A 25,717-nucleotide genomic window follows, 5' to 3' on the forward strand; every position below is an offset into this window, starting at 1 on the left:
TGGTCACCAACACATCCTGTAGCTGCCAGGAAAACTAGGAGAGCAATATTGGTACTTTTATTTTCTATAAGTTTATAGAAGTCATGTGAAATGAGGTAACTATTCCAATATAAGAAGAGGAACATAATGATAATGTCTATTCTTTGGGGTCAAAAGTTACAGATGCTCCAGAATGAGGCACTGTCATGCTCGCCAATTTGCATTTTTCTTAACCTGCTTCACCTGCACTACTCAGGGATAAATTAAACTCATTTTGCCTCAGCATGTTCCTAATCGCTTCTGTAGTTGATATGTGGAACTGGTCTAATAATAGGTGCATATTGGTTTGTCTTCTGACCAATCGATGCTGGGCATGAAGAACAGGTTCAAGTGCCAAGAGTCTGTTAAAATGTTGATTCTTCAATATTGTTAAAAGGCTATACTGCCCAAAGAAGTTTATAGATTCATTGCTATTCCTATTAAACTACCAATGACATTTGTCACATAATTAGAAAAATATATTCTAAAATTCATATGGAATGAAAAAAGAGCCCAAATAGCCAAAGCAATCCTAAGCAACAAGAACAAATCCAGAAGCATCACACTACCCAACTTCAAACTATACTACAAGGCTACAACAATGAAAACAGCATGGTCCTGGTACCAAAGCAGACACACAGAGCAATGCAACAGAATAGAGAACTCAGAATAATAACAGGCAATGGGGAAAAGCTTTCTTTTCAATAAATGATGCTGGGATAGCTGGCTAGCCATAGGCAGAAGGTCGAAACTGGATTTCTACTTTTCCCCATATACAAAAATTAACTCAAGATAGATGAAAGATTTAAATGTAATACCTCCAACTATAAGAACCCTAGAAAAAAACTTCAGAAACAACATCCTGGACATGGGACTTGGGAAATAATTTATGACTAAGTCCTCAAAAGCAATTGCAATAAAAACAAAAATTTACTATTAGGACCTAATTAAACTAAAGACCTATGCACAGCAAGAGAAACAGAGTAAACAGACTATCTATAGAATGGGAGAAAATGTTCACAAATGATGCTTCTGACAAAAGTCTAATATTCAGAATCCATAAAGAGCTTAAATAATTCAACAAGCAAAAAACAGGTACATTTAAAAATAGGCAAAAAACATGAACAGACACATCTCAAAAGAAGAAATACAAGCAACCAGCAAACATATGGAAAAGAACTCATCACCATTAATCATCAGAGAAATGCAAATCAAAGCCACAGTGAGATACCATATCACACCAGTCAGAATGGCTGTCATTTAAAAGTCAAAAAATAGCCAATTGCAGTAGCTCATGCCTGTAATCCTGGCACTTTGGGAGGCAGAGGCAGGTGGATCATCTGAGGTCAGGAGTTTGAGACCAGCCTGTCCAACATGGGGAAACCCAGTTTCTACTAAAAATACAAGAATTAGCTGGGCATGGTGGCAGGGGCCTGTAATCCCAGCTACTCAAAAGGTTGAGGCAGGAGTATCGCTTGAACCTGGGAGGCAGAGGTTGCAGTGAACCAAGATCATGCCCCTGCATTCTAGCCCGGGTGAGAGAGCAACACTTCATCTCAAAGAAGTATATATGTAAATAAATAAAAGTCAAAAAAAAAAAAAACCAATGCTGGTGAAGTTGTAGAGAAAAGGAAATGCTTATATAATGCCGGTGGGAATACAAATTAGTTCAGCCATGGTGGAAAGTGGTGTGGCGATTTCTCAAAGAACTAAAAACAGAAGTACCATTCAACCCAGCAATCATATTATTGAGTATATAGCCAAAGGAATAGAAATCACTCTACCATAAAGACACATGACCATGTATGTTCATCACAGAACTATTCGCAATAACAAAGACATAAAATCAATCTAAATGTCTACCAACAGTGGACTGATAAAGAAAATGTGGTACATATCCATTATGGAATACTATGTAGGCATTAAAAAGAATGAAATCATGTCCTTTGCATCAACGTGGATGCAGCCGGAGACTATTATCCTAAGCAAATTACTGCAGGAAAAGAAAACCATATATAGCAGGTTCTCACTTGTAAGTGGGAGTTAAACATTGAATACACAGGAACACAGAGAAGGAAAAAATAGACATCAGGGCAAACTTGAGGTTGAAGTACGGAAGGTGGGTGAGGATTTAAAAAGTACCTATTGGCTACTTGCTATGCTCATCACCTCAGGGATGAAACAATCTGCACATCAAACCTTCATGACATGCAATTTACCCATGTGACAAGCCTGCACATTGTATCCCCTGAACCTAAAATAAATAAAGTAAAATGTTGATTCTTCAGTCTCATGGGTGAAGGATCAAATGGGAAATCTGAGAGGGGCCTCCCAGACATGGGTCAGAGTTGCAAGTGCTGACTAACTTAGCCCACCTGTCTGGATAAAGTTTCTCTTACAGGATACAAGTGGTTCTGACACTGAGTTGAAAAGGAGCTAACATTGTGGCAATATTGTGTAACATGATAGAAGGATTTCATATAGCCTATATATAAGTCTTAGTCAAAATTCATACCACTGAGGTAGACTTGAGAAGTCACATTCCCTAAGTTTTTGTTGCATCAGGAGAATAAATTCTTCCAAGGTAAAGGGAGCCCTTGCACTTATAAAATGATAATAACAAAGAATTAATACCAACTTTTGATTAGTTAACTCTGGTTCTTCATATTTGGCAGAAAATATTTTACATCCCCAGTATTTTCCCTCCATACCCCACTGCTTCCTTTATGTTTTCTGCTTCCAGGGCCCACCTCTAGGTGGCAGTTCCAATACTGATCCCCTTTATACTTTACCATCTGAGGAATCCCACCTCTTAGCACTGTGGCCTCTTCTAAGAATTTCTCCATTCCCATTAAAGAACTTTCTTAGGACAGAGAGACGGGCAGAAGAGGAAATGAATACATTTTAAAATGCAATTGGGCAATTTTATAAAAAAATACATTTATTTAGATGATGCCCTTCTAGGAATTCATCTCATAGAATGAATATATACAATGAATGAATATACATTATATATAAGAATATGTACACACATTTTATGTTCAATACACAATTGTTTTTGATAGTGAAAATTAGAATCTTTATATATACTAAATGGGAGCCTGGTTAATTGTGTTTGCTAGTTAGGTAGATAGTATTATCTACTACAAGTCCTTGTCATGACTTCCTGCAGGCAGAAGTCTCCATCCCATTGACAATGGACTTGCTTTAGCAGCACTTTGTGAACAAGCATACCAAATACTTCTTGCAATCAAAGCTTAGAAGAGTTTGGTCATTTGGTTTATCTTCCTGAGCTGTGAATTTCATCATGAGAAAAGCTCAGCCCATGCAGCTGTAACCCTTTACACTAGGTCACAGAATAAGAAATACAGAATGAGAACAGACCTGAACTTGACCTAGACACTGAAACACAGTTACCCCTTTCAACCTAAAAAACATAAAAGAAGCAGACTTTTGAGTGATAAATATCTGTTGATATAAGCCACTGAGATTTTGGATTTTTTTCTCATGTAGTACTTTGAAGGAAATTCCAACTGATACAATACATGTATTCTATGAATTGCTGCACAGTCAATAAAAAGAATTGAGCAAATTAGTTCCTGGCAAATTAGTTTGCCAAGAATTAGGTAAATTAGTTTCATGTCAGTGGTAGCCTCTAATTACATATAGATATCTAGTTCTTTACCTGGATCTTTGCCCTTTTCTCTCCTTATCTCTTCGTCTTCATGCTACTGATAATAGTAATAATAACAATTGAATACACATATATGTAGTTCTATCAGCTGGTCCTTTTTATGAATGCTTTCCATGTATTTTCTTCATTAAGTCCTCACAACAACCCTTAACTATAGGTACTGTTTCTCCTTTCTTCACTGAGGCAGACGGTCATTAAATAATTTGTCTAAGATCACACAACAAGTAATGACAATGTTGGAAATCTAACTCTGACTCCAGAGTCCATCTCCTTAACTACTACTCTATATCACCTTCAACAAAGCCCTTTAGCATTTTCCCTTTGACTTCAGAACTCTGTTTCATTTGGATTTCTTTCAGGTGGATAATTCCTAGAAGATCATATGGTTGCACAAAAGAGCTACTTATGCCTGTTTTGTCAGTGTAATTACAAATACTGCCCCCTTTAGCTCTCTAAAGTGTGTTTGTTTGGACAGTAATTTCTATGGCCACCCCAGTTACAAAGCTTCATCTGACCACCAGTCCAACTCCCCACACCAGCAGGACTGAATGCACTTTTTCTGTAGCCACAACATTTACTCTATGAATCTTTCTCTTCATTTTCTCATCTGTGTTACTTTTTATTCTTTATTGTAGTATTTTTTAAATTTTGACTTTTACTTTATATATGGGGGTACATGTGCAGATTTGTTTAATAAAAACATTGCATGACACTGAGGTTTGGAGTGTGGATCCTGTCACTCTGGTAGTGAGCATGGTACTCAAAAGGTAGTTTTGTAACCCACCCCCATCTTCACTGTCAAGTAATCCCCAGTGTCTATTGTCCCCATATTACATCTCTATGTGCTCAATGCTTAGTTCCCAGTTATAATTGAGAACATATGGTATTTGGTTTTCTGTTCCTGCATTAATTTTCTTAGGATTATGGCCTCCAGCTCCATCTATGTTGCTGCAAAGGACATGATTTCATTCTTTTTAATGGCTACATAGTATTCCATGGTGTATATATACCAGATTTCTTTTTCTTTCTTTTCTTTCTTGTTTCTTTCTCTCTTTCTTTCTTCTTTCTTTCTTCCTCCTCCTTCCTCCTCCTCCTCCTCCTCCCCCTCTCCCTCCTCCTACTCCTTCCCCTCCTTCTTCCTTTATTGTACTTTGGGCTCTGGGGTACATGTGCACATCCTGCATCCTGCAGGATTATAGCAATAGGTACATACATGCCATGGTGGTTTGCTGTCTCCATCCTCCCCGGCCCATCTCCTACATCAGGCATTTCTCCTGGTGTTATCCCTCCCCATCCTCCCCTGCTCCCTGCTGTCCCTCACCTCACCTTCCCTCCACCCCCCAACACCTAGCCCTGTGAGTGTTGTTCCCTTCCCTGTGACAAAGTTCTTATTATTCATCACCCACCTATGAGTGAAAACATGCAGTGTTTGGTTTTCTGTTCTTGTGTCAGTTTGCTGAGAATGATGGTTTCCAGATTCATCCATGTCTCTATAGAGGACAAGAACTCGTCATTTTTTTATGGCTACATAGTATTTCATGGTGTACATGTGTCACATTTTCTTTATCCCGTCTATTATTTATGGGCATTTGGGTTGGTTCCAGGTCTTTTCTATTGTAAACAGTACCACAATGAACATACATGTGCATATGTCTTTATATTAGAATGATTTATAATCCTTTGGGTATATACCTAGTCATGGGATTGCTGGGTCAATTGGAATTTCTGTTTCTAGATTCTTGAGGAACTGCCACACTGTCTTCCATAATGGTTGAACTAATTTACACTCCCACCAATTGTGTAAAAGTGTTCCTCTTTCTCCACATCCTTTCCAGCATCTGTTGTATCTAGATTTTTTAATGATCGCCATTCTAACTGGCGTGAGATGGTATCTCAATGTGGTTTTGATTTGCATTTCTCTAATGCTATATACCACTTTTCTTTATCCACTCCACTGGTTGATTCCATGTCTTTGCTATTGTGAATAGTACTGTCATGCATGTGTCTTTATGGTAGACGGATTTATATTCCTTTGGGTATATACCCAGAAATAGGATTGATGGATCAAATGGTAGCTCTATTTTCTTTTTAAAATCTCCAGACTCCTTTCCACAGTAGCTGGACATATTTACATTTCTGAGTTTTTAATAATAGCTATTCTTACTGGTATGAACCGGTATCTGATTATGGTTTTGATTTGCATTTCTCTGATGATTAGTGATGCAGAGCATTTTTTTTTCATATGTTTGTTAGCCACTTGCATGTCTTCTTCTTTTGAGAAGTGTCTGTTCAGGTTCTTTGTCCATTTTTAAATGGGGTTATTAGGTTTTTTGCTTGTTGATTTAAGTTCCCTATAGATTCTGGATATTAGGACTTTGTTGAACGCACAGTTTGTGAACATCTTCTATCATTCTGTAGGTTGTCTGTTCTGTTGATAGTTTCTTTTATTGTGCAGAAGCTCTTTCATTTAATTAGGTCCCACTTGTCTATTTTTGTTTTCATTGCAGTTGCTTTTGGGACTTAGCCAAAGGCCAATATCAAGAAGATTATGTCCTACGTTGTCTTCTAGGATTTTTATAGTTTGAAGTCTTACATTTAACTGTTTAATCCATTTCAAATTAATTTTTATATATGGTGAAAGGTAGGGGTCCAGGTTCAATCCTCTGCATATGACTAGCCAGTTATCCCAGCACCATTTATTGAATAGGGAGTTCCTTCCCGGTTGCTTATTTTTATCAACTTCATTGAAGGTCGGATGGTTGCAGGTGTGTGGGTTCTCTAATCTGCTCCACTGGTCTATGTGTTTTTGGACCCGTATTATGTGGTTTTGGTTACTGTAATCTTGCAGTATAGCTTGAAATCAGGTCATGTGATACCTCCACTTCCTTTTGCTTAAGACTGCTTCAGCTATTTGCTCTTCTTTTGTTCCATATTAATTTTAGAATAATTTTTTGTAATTCTGCGAAAAATGCAGTTGGTCCTTTGTTAGGAATAGCACTGAATCTGTAGTTTGCTGGGTAATTTACAAGAAACAGAAATTTATCTCTCACAATTCTGGAGGCTGGAAAGTTCAAGATATCAGCACATTTGGCTTTCTGGTAGGGGGCTGTTCTCTGCTTCCAAGATGGTATCTTAATGTTGTATCCTCTGAGGAAGAGGAACACCAATTCATTCTCATTTGGCAGAAGAGAATGAACGGGACAAAAAAGGATGAACTTTCTTTGACAAGCCCTTGTATAATGGAACAACCTACTCATGGGGGTAGAGTCCTCATGACCTAAACATCTCCCAGAAAGCCCCACCTTCCAACACTGTTGCATTAGGGATTAAGTTTCCAACACAAGAATTTTATGAGACATATTCATATCATAGCAATGGTTAATAATCAGAATCAGGTGGAATCAGTTAAAAAGACTGGAAGCAGATGAGTACAGTGGGTTATTTCTTTGTGTAGCTAGTGATGCTAGTCAGTTCTGGGTGGTATGAATATCCTCCTCTACCTTCCTCCAAACTAAAGGTAGATATTTCCACAGATAAAGTTGTTATTTGGAGAAGCATCGTTCATGCCTCAATGAAAAATGGAAAAATGAGTACCCTCCTGTGCCACTTTCAGCATGTTGGGGGAGGTGGAGATCAATCAAGCCCAACTTTAATTAATTAAACATTTGTATTTAATTTCAATAAAGCATCCTGAGATTTGTATCATCTAAAAGCAATGCTTTTCAGACTTTAATGTGAGCATAAGTCAGAGGGGGATCATTTTAAACTATATAGTTTGATCAGTTATCTAGGAAAGGGAAGGAGGCTGAGACTGGGCATTTATATCAAGCTCCCAGGCAATGCTGATGCTGCTAGTCCATGGACCACACTTTAAGTATCAAGGTTCTAGAGAGAGCTTACAGCGATATGGCAGCATTAAGAAAGGGTGGTCAGCTGACCTACAGAAAGACTTCTGTGAAGAATAACCAGAAAAGGGTCTGAAAAAACACAGAGCCTGGAGTTGGAGGTTATTCAGAGAGAGCACACAAAGCTCAGTAGTTCAGAGACTCCGTGGTGATAGAAAGGAATACTCTGCCTTGGCTAAAAGTAGAAAGTTTTCTTGCAAAGGCTTTAAATTGTTCTCATCATCTATTTATCCCTCCTCCCATCATCTATTTATTCCTCCTCCCATTATCTATTTGTTCCTCCTTTGTCAAGTATAATATTCTCAAGGTGTAAACTGAACACATCTAGACTATATTTCTCACCCTCTGTTGAAGCCAGATGTGGTCATGTGACTAAGTTTCCACCAGGGGCATGGGTATGAAATGAAGCAAGTTTCATTTCACTTGCTTAAAAGGAAATTGTTTTCCCTATGATTACTTCCTCGTCCTCGGGTTTTAATATGATATGGTCTTCATAACCCAGGTTCAACCATACAAACAAGGAATGGCAGAGAACCACAGTGGAGGAGCTTGGACCTGGAGGACCTTTCAGAAGGGAGCTGCCACCTGCCCTAGACAGCCAGGATCAGTGTAACACCAAAGTTCAAGCTTTCAAAAGCAAAACACCTCTTCAGATATCCAGTTTTTTAAAAAGCTGGTTTATCTCTCAATGTCTATCTGTTCAAATTCTCAGTCTACCTTTTCTCTTTTCCTTCATATATTTTTCTTATCTCTCTATTTCTGCACCAACCTAAGCTCTGACATTGTAGCCGCTGTTTCAAGGACAAGCTAAGTACAACCTGCTGGCACAGAGCTACAGAACACAGACAGATCACAAAATGAACCTAGGGGTAAAATGTGTGTCATACTAATTTATAGCCTTCTTCACTTAAACACTGAGTTTATACTCGTATTCAAGAATAAGTCCCTTATACCTACTGATTAATAACTCCTCCTTTTTTATTTTTCCCTTAACCTCTAGCAACCACTGTTCCACTCTGTGCCTCTGTAAGTTCAACTTTGTTAGGGTTCACATATAAATGAAGTCATGCAGCATTTGTCTTTCTGTGAAGGTCTTATTTCATTTAGCATGATACCCTCAAGTTTTATCAGTGTTATCACATGTCACAGAATTTCCTTCGCTCTTAAAGATGAAGAATATTCCATCATGTGTATATAACACATTTTATTTATTTATTTCTTCCATCCACCTCAGCCTCCCAAAGTGCTGGGATTACAGGCATGAGCCACCATGATCGGCCTTAGAAGGAGTAGTATAAAATTGATGATATCAACAAGTTGATAGCATCTCATAATTTATGCTGGCCACTAATTTGGCTAATTCAGTAAATAGTTGTTACCTGGAACTAAAGTCTTCTTAGTCTTTCTCACAAGACTTCCTGGAACAAGATCACTTTTGCTAGATAGAGCCAATATAAGAATCCAGCCAATAAAACTTTGTAGTGACAACTTTTTACTTTTCATTATTATTATTGTACTTTAAGTTCTTGGATACATATGCAGAATGTGCAGGTTTGTTACATAGGTGTACACGTGCCATGGTGGTTTGCTGCACCCATCAACCTGTCATCTATATTAGGTATTTCTCCTAATGCTATCCTTCCTCTTGTCCCTCACCGCCCCCCAACAGGCCCCCGTGTGATGTTCCCCTCCCTCTTCCCATACGTTCTCATTGTTCAACTTCCACTTATGAGTGAGGACATGCTGAGTTTGGTTTTCTGTTCCTGTGTTAGTTTGCTGAAAATGATGGTTTCCAGCTTCATCCATGTCCCTACAAAGGACACTAACTCATCTTTTTTATGGCTACATAGTATTCCATGGTGTATATATATCACATTTTCTTTATCCAGTCTATCATTGTTGAGCATTTGGGTTAGTTCCAAGTCTTTGGACAATTACAATTAAATAGTGCTGCAATAAACATACGTGTACATGTATCTTTATAGTAGAAAGATTTATAATCCTTTGGGTATATACCCAGTAATAGGATTGCTGGGTCAAATGGTATTTCTATTTCTAGATCCTTGGGGAATTGCCATACTGTTTTCTTCCACAATGGTTGAGCTAATTTACACTCCCACCAACAGTCAAAAAGCATTCCTATTTCTCCACATCCTCTCCAGCATCTTGTCTCCTGACTTTTTAATGATCACCATTCTAACTGGCATGAGATAGTATCTCATTGTGGTTTTAATTTGCATTTCTCTAATGACCAGTGATTATGAGCTTTTTAAAAATATGTTTCTTGGCCACGTAAATGTCTTCTTTTGAAAAGTGTCTGTTCATATCCTCTGCCCACTTTTTGATGGGGTTCTTTGTTTTCTTCTTGTAAACTTGTTTGGGTTCCTGGTAGATTCTGGATATTTGTCCTTTGTCAGATGGACAGATTGCAAAAATTTTCTCCTATTCTGTTGGCTGCCTGTTCACTCTCATGATAGTTTCTTTGGCTGTGCAGAAGCTCTTTATTTTAATTAGATTCCATTTGTCAATTTTGGCTTTTCTTGCCATTGCTTTTGGTGTTTTAGTTATGAACTCTTTAATCTATATCCTGAATGCTGTTGCTGTGTCCCGGAGATTCTTCTGGGATTTTTATGGGTTTAGGTCTTAAGTTTAAGTCTTTAATCCATCTAGAGTTAATTTTTGTATAAGATGTAAAGAAGGGGTTCAGTTTTGGTTTTCTGCATATGGCTAACCAGTTTTCCCAAGACCATTTATTAAATAGGGAATCCTTTCCCCATTGCTAGTTTTTATCAGGTTTGTCAAAGATCAGATGGTAGTAGATATGTGGTGTTATTTCGGAGGAATCTGTTCTGTTCCATTAGTCTATATATCTGTTTTGGTACCAGTACCATGCTGTTTTGGTTACTGTAGCATTGTGTATAGTTAGCATGGTGCCTCCAGCTTTATTCTTTTTGCTTAGGATTGTCTTGGCTTTATGGGCTCTTTTTCATACTATATGAAATTTAAAGTATTTTTTCTAATTCTGTGAAGCAAGTCAATGGTAGTTTGATGGGAATAGCATTGAATTTATAAATTACTTTGGGCAGTATGGCCATTTTCATGATTTTGATCCTGCCTATCCATGAGGATGTAATATTTTTCCATTTATTTGTGTCCTCTCTTATTTTCCTTGAGCAGTGGTTTGTAGTTCTCTTTGAAGAGGTCCTTCACATCCCTTGTAAGATGTATTACTAGGTATTTTATTCTCTTCGTAGCAATTGTGAATGGGAGTTCACTCAAGATTTGGCTCTCTGTTTGTCTATTATTAGTGTATAGGAATGCTTGTGATTTTTGCACATTGATTTTGTATCCTGAGACTTTGCTGAAGTTGCCTATCAGTTCAAGGAGTTTTGGGGCTCAGACAATGGAGTTTTCTAAATATACAATCATGTTATCTGCAAACAGAGATAATTTGATTTCCTCTCTTCCTATTTGAATACCTTTTATCTTTCTCTTGCCTGATTGCCCTGGCCAGAACTTCCAATACTATGTTGAATAGGAGTGGTGAGAGAGGGCATCCTTGTGTTGTGTTAGTTTCAAAGGGAATGCTTCCAGCTTTTTCCCATTAAGTATGATATTGTGGGTTTGTCATAAATAGCTCTTATTATTTTGAGACACATTCCATCAATACCTAGTTTATTGAGTGATTTTAGCATAAGGGGTGTTGAATTTTATTGAAGGCTTTTTCTGCATCCATTGAGATATTCATGTGGTTTTTGTCATTGATTCCGTTTATGTGATGGATAACATCTATAATGTACATTGAACCCAGGGATTTATGTATGTTGAACCCAATCCCATTCCTGGATATATACCCAAAGGATTATAAATCATTCTACTATAAAGACACATGCACACGTATGTTTATTGCAGCACTATTCACAATAGCAAAGACTTGGAACTAACCAAATGCCCAACAATGATAGACGGGATAAAGAAAATGTGGCACATACACACTGGGGAATACTATGCAGCCATAAAAAAGGGATGAGTTCATGTCCTTTGCAGTGACATGGATGAAGCTGGAAACCATCATTTTCAGCAAACTAACGCAAGAACAGAAAACCAAACACTGTATGTTCTCACTCATAAGTGGGAGTTGAACAATGACAACACAGGGAGGGGAACATCATGCACTGGGGCCCAATGGGGCATGGGGGGCTAGGAGAGAGATAGCATTAGGAAAAATATCTGATGTAGATGACAGGTTGATGGGTACAGAAAATCACCATCGCACATGTATACGTATGTAACAAACCTACACATTCTGTACATGTATCCCAGAACTTAAGTATTATTTTTAAAAAGTGTGTATTATCACAACCTCTACTTCCTCTTTTGCAATTTTATCACAAAATGACTATAATTGCAGTATTTCTCCTAATACTTCATTTTACTGTTCTTATCAAAGTTTCCATAATTTACATTTTGCCAAACCTATTAATTAATTATCTGTTCTCATTAATGACCTCTCAACTATATGTGATAGAATGACCAGTCCTCCACCCTGGAAATACTGTATTTTAGAATTCAGACTTGCCAGACTTACTTCCTTTCTTCCTACATTGGATACAACTCAGTTTTCTTTGCGATCTCCTCTTCCAGACCTCTGAATGTTGGCATGCTTACTCATCTCAGGGCTCTGCCTATAGTTTTCTTCTCTTTTCTATATTCCCTTCTATTTTCTATATTCCCTTACTAGCTGATTTTATCCAGTTCCATGGCTTCAAGGATTGTCAACCTTTTGTTACCTCTGACATTTCTATATTCTGACAGAACCTCTCCATGAGCCTCAAGGATTATGTTCAACTATCTAGAAAACATTTCCATTTAGATATATAATACATATTAAAAAACTAACATGGCCAACAGAGAGTTACTACATTTTCCCCTCAACCAAATCTGTACATTCTCTGCCATCCACAGTCTTCCATATATAAAGAAATGGCATAAAACATGATTCCACATGTTTTCACAATGCATTACTGATTATTCTTTTCCCCTTATACATTACATCTAAAACATCAGTATGTCCAAACAGTTTGACCCTAATCTGACTACCTGCTCCTCGTATTAGCACCACTGTGCAACTCTTCTTCAGTTGTTGTTATTAGTAACCTATGCTATCTTTTCTGGGATGACAAAAAGATACAGATGAATTCAGTCACTAGAAATATTGAGCTGATTACTATTACTGTGAGTAAGACGTTGTTGAAATACAAGACTAAAAACATTACAATTTTAAGAGAGGCTTAGGCTATTTCATGATTTATTCAGAACTCACTCATCTGTGTAATGGTATTGTAACTCACTTTGACTTCTCTCTGGAAGATAGTGCATGCCCTGCCATTACTGAAATGACCAAAGCTAAGAAAACCATAATGATTTCTTATCATTTTGCTTAGTAGTCATCCATGCTCCATATTGGACCTAAAGATTAGAGGTTTAGGCTTGGTGATTTAAAAATATCTTTTCAGTAACGATGAGTTTGTGTCCTTTGTAGGGACATGGATGAATCTGGAAATCATAGTTCTCAGTAAACTAACACAAGAACAGAAAATCAAACACCGCATGTTCTCACTCATAGGTGGGTGTTGAACAATGAGAACACATGGACACAGGGAGGGGAGCATCACACACTGGAATCTGTTGAGGGGCCCAAGGGAGGGACAGTGGGGGAGTGGGGAGGTCAGGGAGGGATAACATGGAGAGAAATGCCAGATGTAGGTGACAGGGCGATGGAGGCAGAAAACCACATTGCCATGTTTGTACCTATGCAACAATCTTGCATGATCTGCACATGTGCCCCAGAACCTAAAGTACAATAAAAAAAATTATATATATATACATATTATATATATCTATCTATATATATATATATATTTATCTTTTCAGTTTTGATGCTATGAGATTCTACATCAGACAACAAGGAGATGAACCATTTATCTTGCTTCTTCCCAAATCCAACCAAAAGGAATTCAACCAGAAATGTGACTCACCTCAATTTTTAAGGGTAATACCCCATCTATTTGAGGCATTTTCAAGTTAGATCTTAACTCCTTGATATTAGGAGATGTGCCGCCATTCCCTGTTTGCCTGGGAAGAAGGTTGAAAGTTTTCTGAGATGCAGAGCTTCCTAAAAAGCCTTAGAAGAGCTCCTTTAACCTCCTGGTTCCTGAGGCTGTAGATTAGTGGATTTAGCATAGGGGTAACTACTGTATAGAAGACGGCTACTTGGCGATCCTGGTACAAGTTGTAGCTGGAGGATGGTCGGAGGTACATGCGGATCACAGAGCCATACAGGAGCAGCACAACCAGGATGTGGGAGCCACAAGTGGACAGAGCTTTGCGCAGGGCAGCAACTGAGTGCATGTGGGTTATTGCAACACCAATGCAGGCATAAGAACCCAAAATGAAGAAGAAGGGGCTGACCACCACAGCTACACCCTCAGTGAATATCAGCATTTCGTTGGTCACTGGTCGGGTACAGGAGAGCTGCAGCAGGGGAGTGATATCACAGAAGAAGTGGGTGACCTGGTTGCCACAGAAAGTTAAGCGACTTACCAATACACTATAAAGGAGGTTGTTGAGGCTGACAACCACCCATGAGGTCAATGTTATGCACAAACAGAGGCAACGGCTGACAATGGCAGAGTATCTTAAGGGATCACAGATGGCAACATAGCGATCATATGCCATGGCAGCCAGCAAGTGGCCTTCCATGCTGCCCACAGCCATGAAGAAGAATAGCTGGATTATGCAGCAGTTAAAGGAGATAGTTTGATTCACAGACAGTGTGTGCACCAGCATCTGAGGAACAGTGATGGTTGTCAGAAAAATGTCAATAAAGGAAAGCTGGCTGAGCAGGAAATACATGGGAGTCTGAAGCTTGGGGTCTGATCGAGCAACAGTGACTAAAAGGGCATTGCCCATAACTGCAACCAAGTACATGACAAGGATAATACCAAAAATAACTGGCTGCATCCCTGGCCAGCTGGACAAGCCCAGTAAGACAAATTCAGTCACTTCTGTCCTATTTCTAGTGGCCATAAGACATGGTCTGTGTCACTTGCAAAAAGGGAGGATCACAGCTGGAAAAGGAAGAGAAAGGTGTTGAAGCTCAACCTGACCTCAGAGTCTCTGCATCTTGGACTAGCCACTGGAGTGAAGATCTGGTCCTAACTGTGAGTGTCAAGCAGCTCAATTTCATTCTTTTGGTAGGAGTGCTCTTCTTCCAGTAACTCCACTACACTTACCTGGATTGAGAGTAGAAATGATTAATATAATCATTGATTTTACTAATAATTAACTTTCAATGAATAATATAATCTTCCAGTAGATCAGATTCTCATTTCTTTTTAGCTCATGTTTTCCCTATAGGCAGATCAACAGGTAACTTTTTTTAATTTTTATTTTTTTGAGACAGAGTCTCACTCTGTTGTCCAGGCTGGAATGCTGTAGCACACTCTTGGCTCACTGCAACCTCCACCTCCTGGGTTCAAGCAATTCTCATGTCTCAGCCTCCCATATAGCTGGAATTACAGGCATGCCTCACTGTGCCCAGCTAATTTTTGTGTTTCAGTAGAGATGGGGTTTCACCATGTTGGCCAGCTGGTTTTGAACTCCTGAGCTCACATGATCAACCTGCCTTGACCTCCCATAGTGCTGTGTTTACAAATGTGAGCCACCACACCCAGCTCACAGGTAATTTTGAGACTGCTGTACAAATAAAGAGATTTTATAAACTACTACATTTCTATATGAATGTGAGAAAAATAACTTTACAATAGCAGAGTGTAAGTATAGGAGGATACGTAATAACAAGCAGAGGTTTCTTACGTTAGTTTGCCAGCCACCATGCTTAGTTGTAACTCTTCTGGTGGTGCATACTTCTGTGCCTCTAAATAATATGCTACTTGCTTATGCATCTATGTTCGTGGTTTTTTTTTTTTTTTTTCAATTTAAGATATCTTTTGGGGCCAGGGGTAGTGGCTCATGCCTGTAATTACAGAACTTTGGGAGGTTGAGGCAAGTGGATCACCTAAGGTCAGGAGTTCGAGACCAGCCTGAACAATGTGGTGAATCCCTGTCTCTGCTAAAAATACAAAATTAGCTAGGCCTGGTGGCACATGCCTGCAATCTCAGCTACTTGGGAGGCTGAGGCAGGAGAATCGCTTGAACCCGGGAGGCAGAGATTGCAGTGAGCTGAGGCCCCATTGCACTCCAGCCTGGGCAACAACAGTGAAACTCCATCTCAAAAAAAAAAAAAAAATCTTTTGGCTGTCTACTTAGATGAAGTTTTATCTTGATTTCATTATCTTCAGTATTATCTCCTCCTTTCACTAAATTGTGATGATTTTAGTTCTTCTGTTAGTCACTTTTCTGCTTTTAAGTGGTTTACTTAAGTCTACATTTCTTGCTCCACCAACTTTAGACTCAGCTGCTCTTCCCCTCCCCATCCCTGTTACTCTGCCCAAACTTCAGAGAGCCGTACCTTCACTTTGTGTATTTTCAAGATTGAAAATATGTAAGTTCTGAGTTATAGCCATAGTTCAATCTTCCAGATAAAGTTAAAAATTCATAAACAACATTTATATTATTATAACTATGTAAATATCATCCACTACAGCACCACATGATGTGCTATGTTTGCATTTATATCTCACAAAAGGAGACCATTCATATTAAATGAGTGTTCTGATCTAATCCTTCATCAGTTCTTCAAAATAATACTGCCTTCATAGACTTCCAATTTCTTACAAATTTTTTACCATCTCCATCATTAGGCATTCTATCTTTTGCTTATATGGCAAGAAAACTCTGATAGCATCCAATGAATCCCATGCCCTGGTAGGTAGTATGCCCTTGTGTTATCTCCTCTCCTTGAGTGTGGGCCTATTTAGTGATGTTTCTAATCAATTGAATATGGCCAAGCTGACAGGATGTCATAGCCGTGACTAAATTACAGAGCATTGTAATTTCGATCTTCCTAACAGACTCTATTGTCTTCTTGTCTTGAACACTTTATGAAGCATGCTGCCATATTGTTTAGGTCCCAGTGCCAAAGCACTAAACAAAGCCTTTAGCAAACAGCCCACTAGTAACTGAGGCCCTCAGTACAACATTCCTCAAGGAACTAATTCTGCCAACTATCATGTGAGCTTGGAAGTGGATCCTTCCTGCACTGAGCTGTCAGCTGAGACCCCAGCCCTCACCCAACATTTTGACTGCCGCCTTGAGTGAGACCCTGAGACAGACAATTCAGTTAAACTATTCCTGGATTTCTGTGTAGTAGTAAGAGTGCTGTTTTAAGCTACCAAGTTTGTGGTGATTAGTTTTGCAGTAATAGATAACTAGTACCACTTTGAGTTCTTTTTTTTCCTCCTTGAAGACATTTTTACTTTGAGTGCACTCACATTCTCTCACAATATTGATGGATTGTTCTACTGGCATCTTGGGATTTAAGTAGGATGATGGATATTTTTCCACTATATCTATGGCTTTGTCTCCTCCTGGTTTTCACACAACATTTTTTAAAAAAATTATTATATATTGTGTACAGCATAATGTTTTAAGGTATATATACACTGTGGAATAAATATAGCTAATGAACAAATGTATTACCTCATACAGTTTTTATTTTTGTGGTGAGAACATTTAACATCCACTCTTTTTGCATTTTCAAGGAGACACCACATTGTCATTAACTATAGTCACTATGCTATACAATAGCTCCCTTGACCTTATTTCTACTATCTACAAAGTATGTAAGTGTTTAACAGTGTGTAAGAGTAAAAAGCCTACAGAATGGAAGGAAATGTTTGCAAACTCTAAATCTGATAAGGGATTAATGTCTAAAATATATAATGATTAAGCAGCAAGCAAATGAAAACAAAACAACCCAGTTGAAAAATGAGCAAAAGACCTAAATAGACATATCTCCAATGAAGACATACAAATGGCCATCACCTATATGGAAAAAAAGCTGAACATCACTACTCATCATAACAATGCAAATCAAAGTCACAGTGAGAAATCACCTCATACCTGTCGGGGTGGCTTATGTCAAAAAGACAAAAGACAAGAAGTTTTGGTGAGGATGTGAAGCAAAAGCAATTCTCACATTTTTTTTGTACAGATTCAGGTATCTACCAAATCATGTAATAATTGGCAGTAAGCTTTCTCTGTCTTTGCAGGTCAGAAAGTATTTTCATTTTACATTCATACCTGATTGCTGAAGGTATTAGTTCTTTGTTCCATATCATCTAACATTGCTGATGAGAAGTCTGCAACCATTCCTTTTCTGGTATTTTCTTCCTGGTAATTTTTTGAGATCATTATTCTTCCTGTCCCTAAATTTTATAAGGATGTTACTGCATGTAGATTTTTTTTTATTAATTCTGTGATAAACTTAGGAGACCTTTTGAATTTGAAGATATATGCCCCCTTCAGCTCAGAGAAATTTTCTTGTATAGTTTCTTTAATTATCTATTCTCCCAATTTTCTCCCCAGCATTTTTTTGAAACTCTTTCTAATTGGATACCACACCTGTCTAATTAATCTCTCCCCCCCTTTTTTTTTAAATTTTTTATTGGATTTTAGGTTTTGGGGTACATGAGCAGAGCATGTAAGACAGTTGCATAGGAACACACATGGCAGTGTGCTTTTCTTTCCTTCTCCCCTTCACCCACATTTGGCATTTCTCCCCAGGCTATCCCTCTCCCCCCCACCTTTTTTTTTTTTTAGTATTTTCTGTCTCTTGTCTTTCTAGTCTATGTCCTGGGACATTAGTAATTCATAATTAATGTTTCTATTACTCTTGCAATCATGTTTCATGCCCATGAGCTCTTTCTTTTTTGTTCATTTTTTTGTAACTTGAATGTATGACATTTCTTCTGGAGTCAGTTATTCAGACTTTTATTTTATTTTTTATATTCAGTTTTTTCTTATACTGACTTTTCTCTTTTATGCTGCTGGTTTATCAGATCCAGTGCCTTGGGGTTGCTTGTTTTAGGTAGCAAGTATCAATTTCTTATGCTATTGTGTTTGTATATATGGGTCCACACTATTATATTCTCCTGGGGGAACAGAAAAGCCTTCTACGTAGTTATATGGGTAGATTGTCTTTATGCTACTTGTCCCAAATAAAAATGAAGACTTTTCTCTGGGATGCTAATAGTCAATTAAATAGCCCTAAATCTTTTTCTTTCTAGAGAAGAATGAACAAGTTTTCACTGGGGTAAACTGCTAGGTAATCTTGATCTGAGTCTTCAGATGGGGAAGAGAGAAGGATGTATATGAGGTGGCTAGCTTTGATGTATTATAGGAAGACTTTTTCATTTTGGTTAATACCCCTATATTCTGCACTCTTCCCCTATTCTTCCTCTTACTCTCTTTGAGAATTGGCTCCTTTGGGGCCTTGTGTCCCTGCCAGGAATATCGGCACTCTCGTCCATTGCAATCCTTTCCTGGGTATCCTAAGGGATATTTTTCTCATTGCTACTTTCTGTCACTTAAAAATTCATTAAAATATCACATCTGCTTATTCCCCTTTCCATTTATTATTATAAGATTTCCCTTTCTATTATTATAAGATTATTTTGCTGAAATCTGTAGAGAGATGGAAGAAAAATACACATGATAAATTTGTTACCTTTATCCAGAAGCCAAAGAATTAAGGATGGCTCTTGTTTCCTAAGATGTCTATCACCACTGTAGGAATTTACTTACAAAAGGATTAGAAACATTTCTTCTGAATAGTACTGAAAACACTAAAACTTCATTGCTTTTTGAGCTCTATGTATTAGATAGAATTGGGTCAGCCATTCATAACTGTCTTTCATCACAAGTCATTCAACACATTAGGTTCTCAGTCTTTTTGTTTTCTGTTTTTGCATCTATCACATTTCCTGAGGTACATCTTCATTCACTTCGTTGGTCTTTGGTTTCCCTAAATTTCCTCAGTCATAAATTTTCAGGTCTCTTTTATTTAATAGGTGACATCTATAAAAATTTAGTATCAACTATTATGTTATTTCTTATATGACATATTCTACAGTTCTGAATAAACCTTACTCTAATCCTTTAAATGAAAATTATATTAAACCTAATACAGGTTTAAACCTATAATTTATAATTAAATAAAAAGAATTAATAAACATTTTATCCACCGATTTTAGGGTCTTACAAAAATCACAGACCTCGTATTAGAGAAAATGTGGATATTAACTTGTAGAGATGAAGTACAACTTTCTGAAATCTTTCAGGAAAGCAATTTGGCTATGTGGATAAAAAATTTTGAGAATACTCACAATCTTTGACCAAGGAATTAATTTGGGTGGAATTTTACTAAGGAAATAATCAGAGATAACTATGAGATAACTATATAATCTTTATGCAAGAATATTCATCACAGGATAATTCAAAGCAGCATACAACTTAGTTGTCCAATGATATGGAACAAGTTAAATACGTTTAAGTACATTTAGTGCATTTACATAATATTAGGAATGATATGGCCATTAGGAATCTGGCCATCATGTATGATGTTTTAGATTGTACCTAAGTTTATGATAAAATAACTCACAGTAGCCTGTAATCCCAGCACTTTGGGAGGCCGAGGCGGGTGGATCACGAGGTCAAGAGATCGAGACCATCCTGGTCAACATGGTGAAACCCCGTCTCTACTAAAAATTACAAAAAATTAGCTGGGCATGGTGGCGCGTGCCTGTAATCCCAGCTACTCAGGAGGCTGAGGCAGGAGAATTGCCTGAACCCAGGGGGCGGAGGTTGCAGTGAGCCGAGATTGCGCCATTGCACTCCAGCCTGGGTAACAAGAGCGAAACTCCGTCTCAAAAAAAAAAAAAAATAACTCACAGTATAAGATTATGCTTAAAATGTATGATAAAAAGCAATATACACAGTATGGCTATAGTTCATTAGATATGCATTAAAACAATCATAAGAAAATATATGAAAAAACCAAAGGATAATTTCTGGATAGAGAATTTTGAGAAGGTTAGTATTTGTGAACTACATGTTCTAGAATAAACATACATATCACTTTTATAATAAAATAAAAATTTAACATGATAATTAGGCAAGTTAATGGAGAAAAGTGTTAACAATTCTCTCATTGAAACTCCAAGGGAAAAGACTAATCATAGGTTATTCCTTTGGCTTGGTTCTTTATTATTTGATTCATTCTGGCTTTTTTTAGAATAAAAAGACCCAAATAATATTAAATTCAGAAAGTGTAAAAATTACAAAGACAGTCACCATTTGGGATGCTAAGTTGGTAAATTACCTTCAATAAAGAATCAAAATTCCATTTTCCCAATCCAGTCTATCATCAATGGGCATTTGTGTTGGTTCCAGGTCTTTGCTATTGTAAATAGTGCTGCAATGAACATTCATGTGCATGTGTCCTTATAGTAGAACGATTTATAGTCCTTTGGATATATACCCAGTAATGGGATTACTGGGTCAATTGGAATTTCTATTTCTAAGGCCTTGAGGAATCGCCACACTGTCTTCCACAATGGTTGTACTAGTTTACACTCCCACCAACAGTGTAATATTATGCAGCAATCAAAAATGATGAGTTTGTGTCGTTTGTAGGGACATGGATGAATCTGGAGAACATCATTCTCAGCAAACTGACACAAGAACAGAAAATGAAATACCGCATATTCTCACTCATAGGTGGGTGATGAAAAATGAGAACACATGGACACAGGGAAGGGAGTACCAAACACTGGGGTCTATTGGGGGGAAGAGAGGAGGGACAGTGCGGGGGGAGCTGGGGAGGGATAGCCTGGGGAGAAATGCCAAATGTGGGTGAAGGGGAGGAAGGCAGCAAAACACACTGCCATGTGTGTACCTATGCAAATGTCTTGCATGTTCTGCACATGTACCCCAAAACCTAAAATGCAATAAAAAAAATAAATTAATTTTTAAAAACTCCATTTTAAGGACATCTCTTGGTGCTTGTTTTTACTCTAAACATCATACATGTAGCAACAACTTAAAAGAGAAATAAAACTTACATTTTCCAGTGTCTGTTCTTTTGTCTCTATTCTTCCTATATGTTCTGTTTCCATGGATAAAGCTCACACTGTATGCTGTTGTGATCCTATTACTCATTCATGGTAGAGCCACATGCAATTGCCAATGTGGATGTATAAAGGTGAAGAGAAGAAGAGGTGGGAAGGAAGAAAGATAGAGTAAGTCTCTTCATGGGAAAAGGGTGAGAGACAATGGTTTCCAAGAAGGAAAAGGTGGCAAAGACTGTAGATTTATCCATTAAGAAAATAAAAATATAATAACATAGAGAGTTTATTTTTTTCCAAGCAAAGCAAAATTGAATTTTGAAGCTAATTATAAGAAAAAAGAGAAGTGGTAGCACTCCTTGGCTGACTCCTTCAAGGATTCATCTCTGTACCTTTCCTCTTTTCTAGCATCTCAATATTGCTCCCATCAGAGCCAGATTAAGAGCCAGATGAATCCCAAGGATTCATCTCTTTTCCAATATCTTAATATTGCTCCCATCAGAGTTTGGTAGGCAACTTTGAGAGATCAAGAATGCTAGTGCTAGGGAAAGACATAAATTATTTTAGGAGAAATACAGGGATACACACAAAGCCAGTACTTGAACATCTCGAGACAGTAAACTAAACTGAAATCTGCAAGAACAAAAATGAAAGGAAGAATTCCTAGAAACGGACAGATAAGCCTCTCTCATTTTTCAGTTCCCATCTGATGCTTCAGGAACATCTAGAGTTATGAAGGAGGGAGAGAGCTACAGTGTCAAGACCCATCCCTGCTTATTCTTGACTTTCCTCTTTGATGGGAGCACCAAGGAACACATGGGTCTTTACTGTTTTGAATGGATCTACATATTTTCAGGGCATATTTGATAATTTGATATATTCATATAGAGTGTAAAGATCAAATTAGGGTAATTGGTATATCCATCACCTTAAATACTTACCCTTTCTTTATCAAAGCAGCACACAACTTAGTTGTCCAATGATATAAAACAAGTTAAATAAATTTTAGTACATTTACCTAACATTAGGAATGCTGTGGCCATTAGGAATGATGTTTTAGATTGTATCTAAACATATGAAGTATTCTCTTGCAGCTATTTTGAAATGTACAATAGAGTATTGTCAACTAGAGTAAACCTACTGATCTATTAAATTATATGTTAGGAATATGATTTATTTAATGCATTCTGATCTAAATTCTATTTCTAATTGTTTCTAGCCTATTCCTTCCCCCACTTTGGTTGATGAATCACAAATGTTGAAACTGAGATATAATAAGCTCTTTGTTTATTATCCCCCAAATCCTCCAAAGTCTTGTCCTCTGTCAGACATCTTGCACCTAGGAACTATGAAATGTCTCTCCAGATAGCATGACTATATTCTCCACCTCAGCCTTCATATTTCCACTTAAAATGTATCTTTTTAGGTTACAACTGATAATTTTTTCGCCCTATTGCTTTCCTTGCTGTAATATTTGTACTTCATCCTACTCTTTTTGATCATCTTGATTACAAATATGTTATTTTCCACAAGAGGATTCATTATTTTATATTCCCTTTACATTTACTATTAGGGCAGTGTGCAGCCTTAGTCTTACCTTTTCTCTGTATCTAAGATCATACACCCAAGTTAAGAAGTCTGGGCAGAGTCGCCCTCACTCTTGTTCACCTTTTAACAAAACTAACAATCCTATTCTTGTTGTTTTTCATAAAACCCTTTCTATAAGGAAGCTCACTGCATGGAAGCAGCCTCATTTACAGGCTCTCATTCTGGGACAGTACTAACCCCAGGAGGCTCCTATTGTGTTCTGATGAAATGCTCATTAGAATGAGCTGAACTCTTCCACATTCCTTTATCAAACGTGACTGTGATTCAAGAGCCTGCTCATTGTTCTTCCTTATAGGTAGATCTCGCCAAGGCAAAAACCATAAAAGTTCTTAAAACAATTGTGCCTGGAGGAATAATCTACACTTTGGGAGACAACAGAACCTTGTATTATGTCAACAGTCAGGCAAGGAGAAACCTCAAGGGTAAACAGATTCCCATTTCATTATCTCAAGAAGCCATTTTTTTCTAACCTATTCTTTATGTAATTATTGGATGTTTGCTATTAATTCAGACATCTTAACTAAGCTGAACTGTGTGCAAGACATGAAATTTTCCAAGATAACAGTGGGAAATGCTAACAATTATTATCATGTTTCCAGCCTGCCCTCCAATGATTTTCACATTTCCTACCCTCACTTAATTTGTCCTTTTGCCATACTTACTTTAGCAAAGCCAATCTTGCTTATTTATTTTATTTCCCTCTCTCTCTCTCACACACACACATATGTGTGTGTGTGTATATGTGTGTGTGTGTGTGTGTGTGTATATATATATATATATTTCTCCAAAGACCCAACTCAAAAAGCCAGAGTGTCTTCTTACCTCCAAATGACCACACTAGTTTTCAAGAAATCATTCTTAACCAGATTGACATAGCTGAAATGACAGACAAAAAATTCAGACTCTGCATTGCAACAAAGATCACTGAGATTCAGGAGAAAATTGAAACCAATAAGAGGAAACGAAGAAACCCGGTAAAATGATCCAAGAGCTAAAATACAAAATAGACATTTTCTGAAAAAACCAAACTGATCTGATAAAGCTGAAAAACTCACTATAAGAATTTCATAATATAATCAGAAGTATTAACATCAGAATAGACCAGCATGAAGAAAGAATCTCAGAGCTCAAAGACTAGTTCTTTGAATTGGCTCAGTCTGACACAAAAAAGGAAAAAAGAATTTTAGAAAATGACCAAAATTTCTGAGAAATATAGGACTATGTAAGAAACTCAAACCTACAATGCACCGGTGTCCCTGAAGAGAGGGAAAGAGAGCAAGAAACTTGGAAAACATATCTGATGATATTATCCAGAAAAATGTCCCCAACCTCACTGGAGAAATCAACATTCAAGTTCAGGAAATTCAGAGAACTCTTATGAGATGACCATATACAAGATGACCGTCCCCAACACACTCAGTCATCATATTCTCCAAGGTCAACATGAAAGAAAAAAAAATGTTAAAGGCTCTAAAGAGAAGAAAAGGCAGCTAGCAGAAGAAAAAATAACAAAAGTCAGAGTTGAACTAAATAAAACTGAAACATGAAAACTTATGTGAAAGATCTATAAAACCAAAAGTTCATTTTTGAAAGAATAAGACTGATAAACCTCTAGCTAGACTAACAAAGAAAAAAAGACAGATCTCAATAAACACAATCAGAAATGACAAGGGGACATTAACAGCAACTCCACAGAAATGTAAAATAGCCTCAGAGACAATTATGAACACCTCTGTGTACACAAACTAGATAACATGGATGAATTCCAGGAAACATACAGCTGCCCAAGATTAAACCAGGAAGAAATTGAAGCCGTGAACAAACCAATATCAATGAATAATGAGTTCTGAAATTTAATCAGTAATAATAATAATAATAATGCCAACAACAAAAAGGCCTGGACCAGATGACTGAATTCTACCAGATGTATAAAAAAGTACTGGTACCAATTCTACTGAAATTATTCAAAAAAATCAAGGAGAAAGAAATTCTTTATAACTCATTCTATGAGGCCAGAATCATTCTGATACCAAAACCTGGTGGAGACATGACAAAGAAGGAAAACTTCTGGCCAAGATCATTGATGAACATAGATGCAAAAATCATCAACAAAATACTACCAAATTAAACCCAGCAGCATATCAGAAAGCTAATCCACCATGATCGCCCACATTTGGCATTTCTCCCCTGGCTATCCCTCCCCAGCTCCCCCTCCACTGTCCCTCCCCTATTCCCCCCAATAGACCCCAGTGTTTAGTTCTCCCTTCCCTGTGTCCATGTGTTCTCATTTTTCATCACCCACCTATGAGTGAGAATATGCGGTATTTCATTTTCTGTTCTTGTGTCAGTTTGCTGAGAATGATGCTCTCCAGCTTCATCCATGTCCCTACAAAGGACACGAA

General features: G+C 37.5%; 2 protein-coding genes across 2 annotated transcripts in view; both read right to left on the reverse strand.

The window, feature by feature from the left end:
- The window catches only part of LOC103794845 (olfactory receptor 1L8), a 390,653-nt gene that overhangs the window by 93,583 nt on the left and 271,353 nt on the right, over positions 1–25,717 (reverse strand).
- LOC100405919 (olfactory receptor 1f45-like) lies at positions 13,451–19,766 on the reverse strand. Its single transcript, XM_054236630.2, has one exon. It carries the CDS (start codon positions 14,704–14,706, stop codon positions 13,723–13,725), a length of 984 nt encoding a protein of 327 aa, XP_054092605.1. The 5' UTR covers positions 14,707–19,766; the 3' UTR covers positions 13,451–13,722.

This window comes from Callithrix jacchus, chromosome 1 (assembly GCF_049354715.1).
Source record: "Callithrix jacchus isolate 240 chromosome 1, calJac240_pri, whole genome shotgun sequence".
In the NCBI taxonomy this organism is placed as follows: domain Eukaryota; kingdom Metazoa; phylum Chordata; class Mammalia; order Primates; family Cebidae; genus Callithrix; species Callithrix jacchus.

Excerpts from the sequence above, each read along its gene's own strand:
- LOC100405919 (XM_054236630.2), bottom strand. The coding sequence starts at position 14,706 with ATGGCCACTAGAAATAGGACAGAAGTGACTGAATTTGTCTTACTGGGC.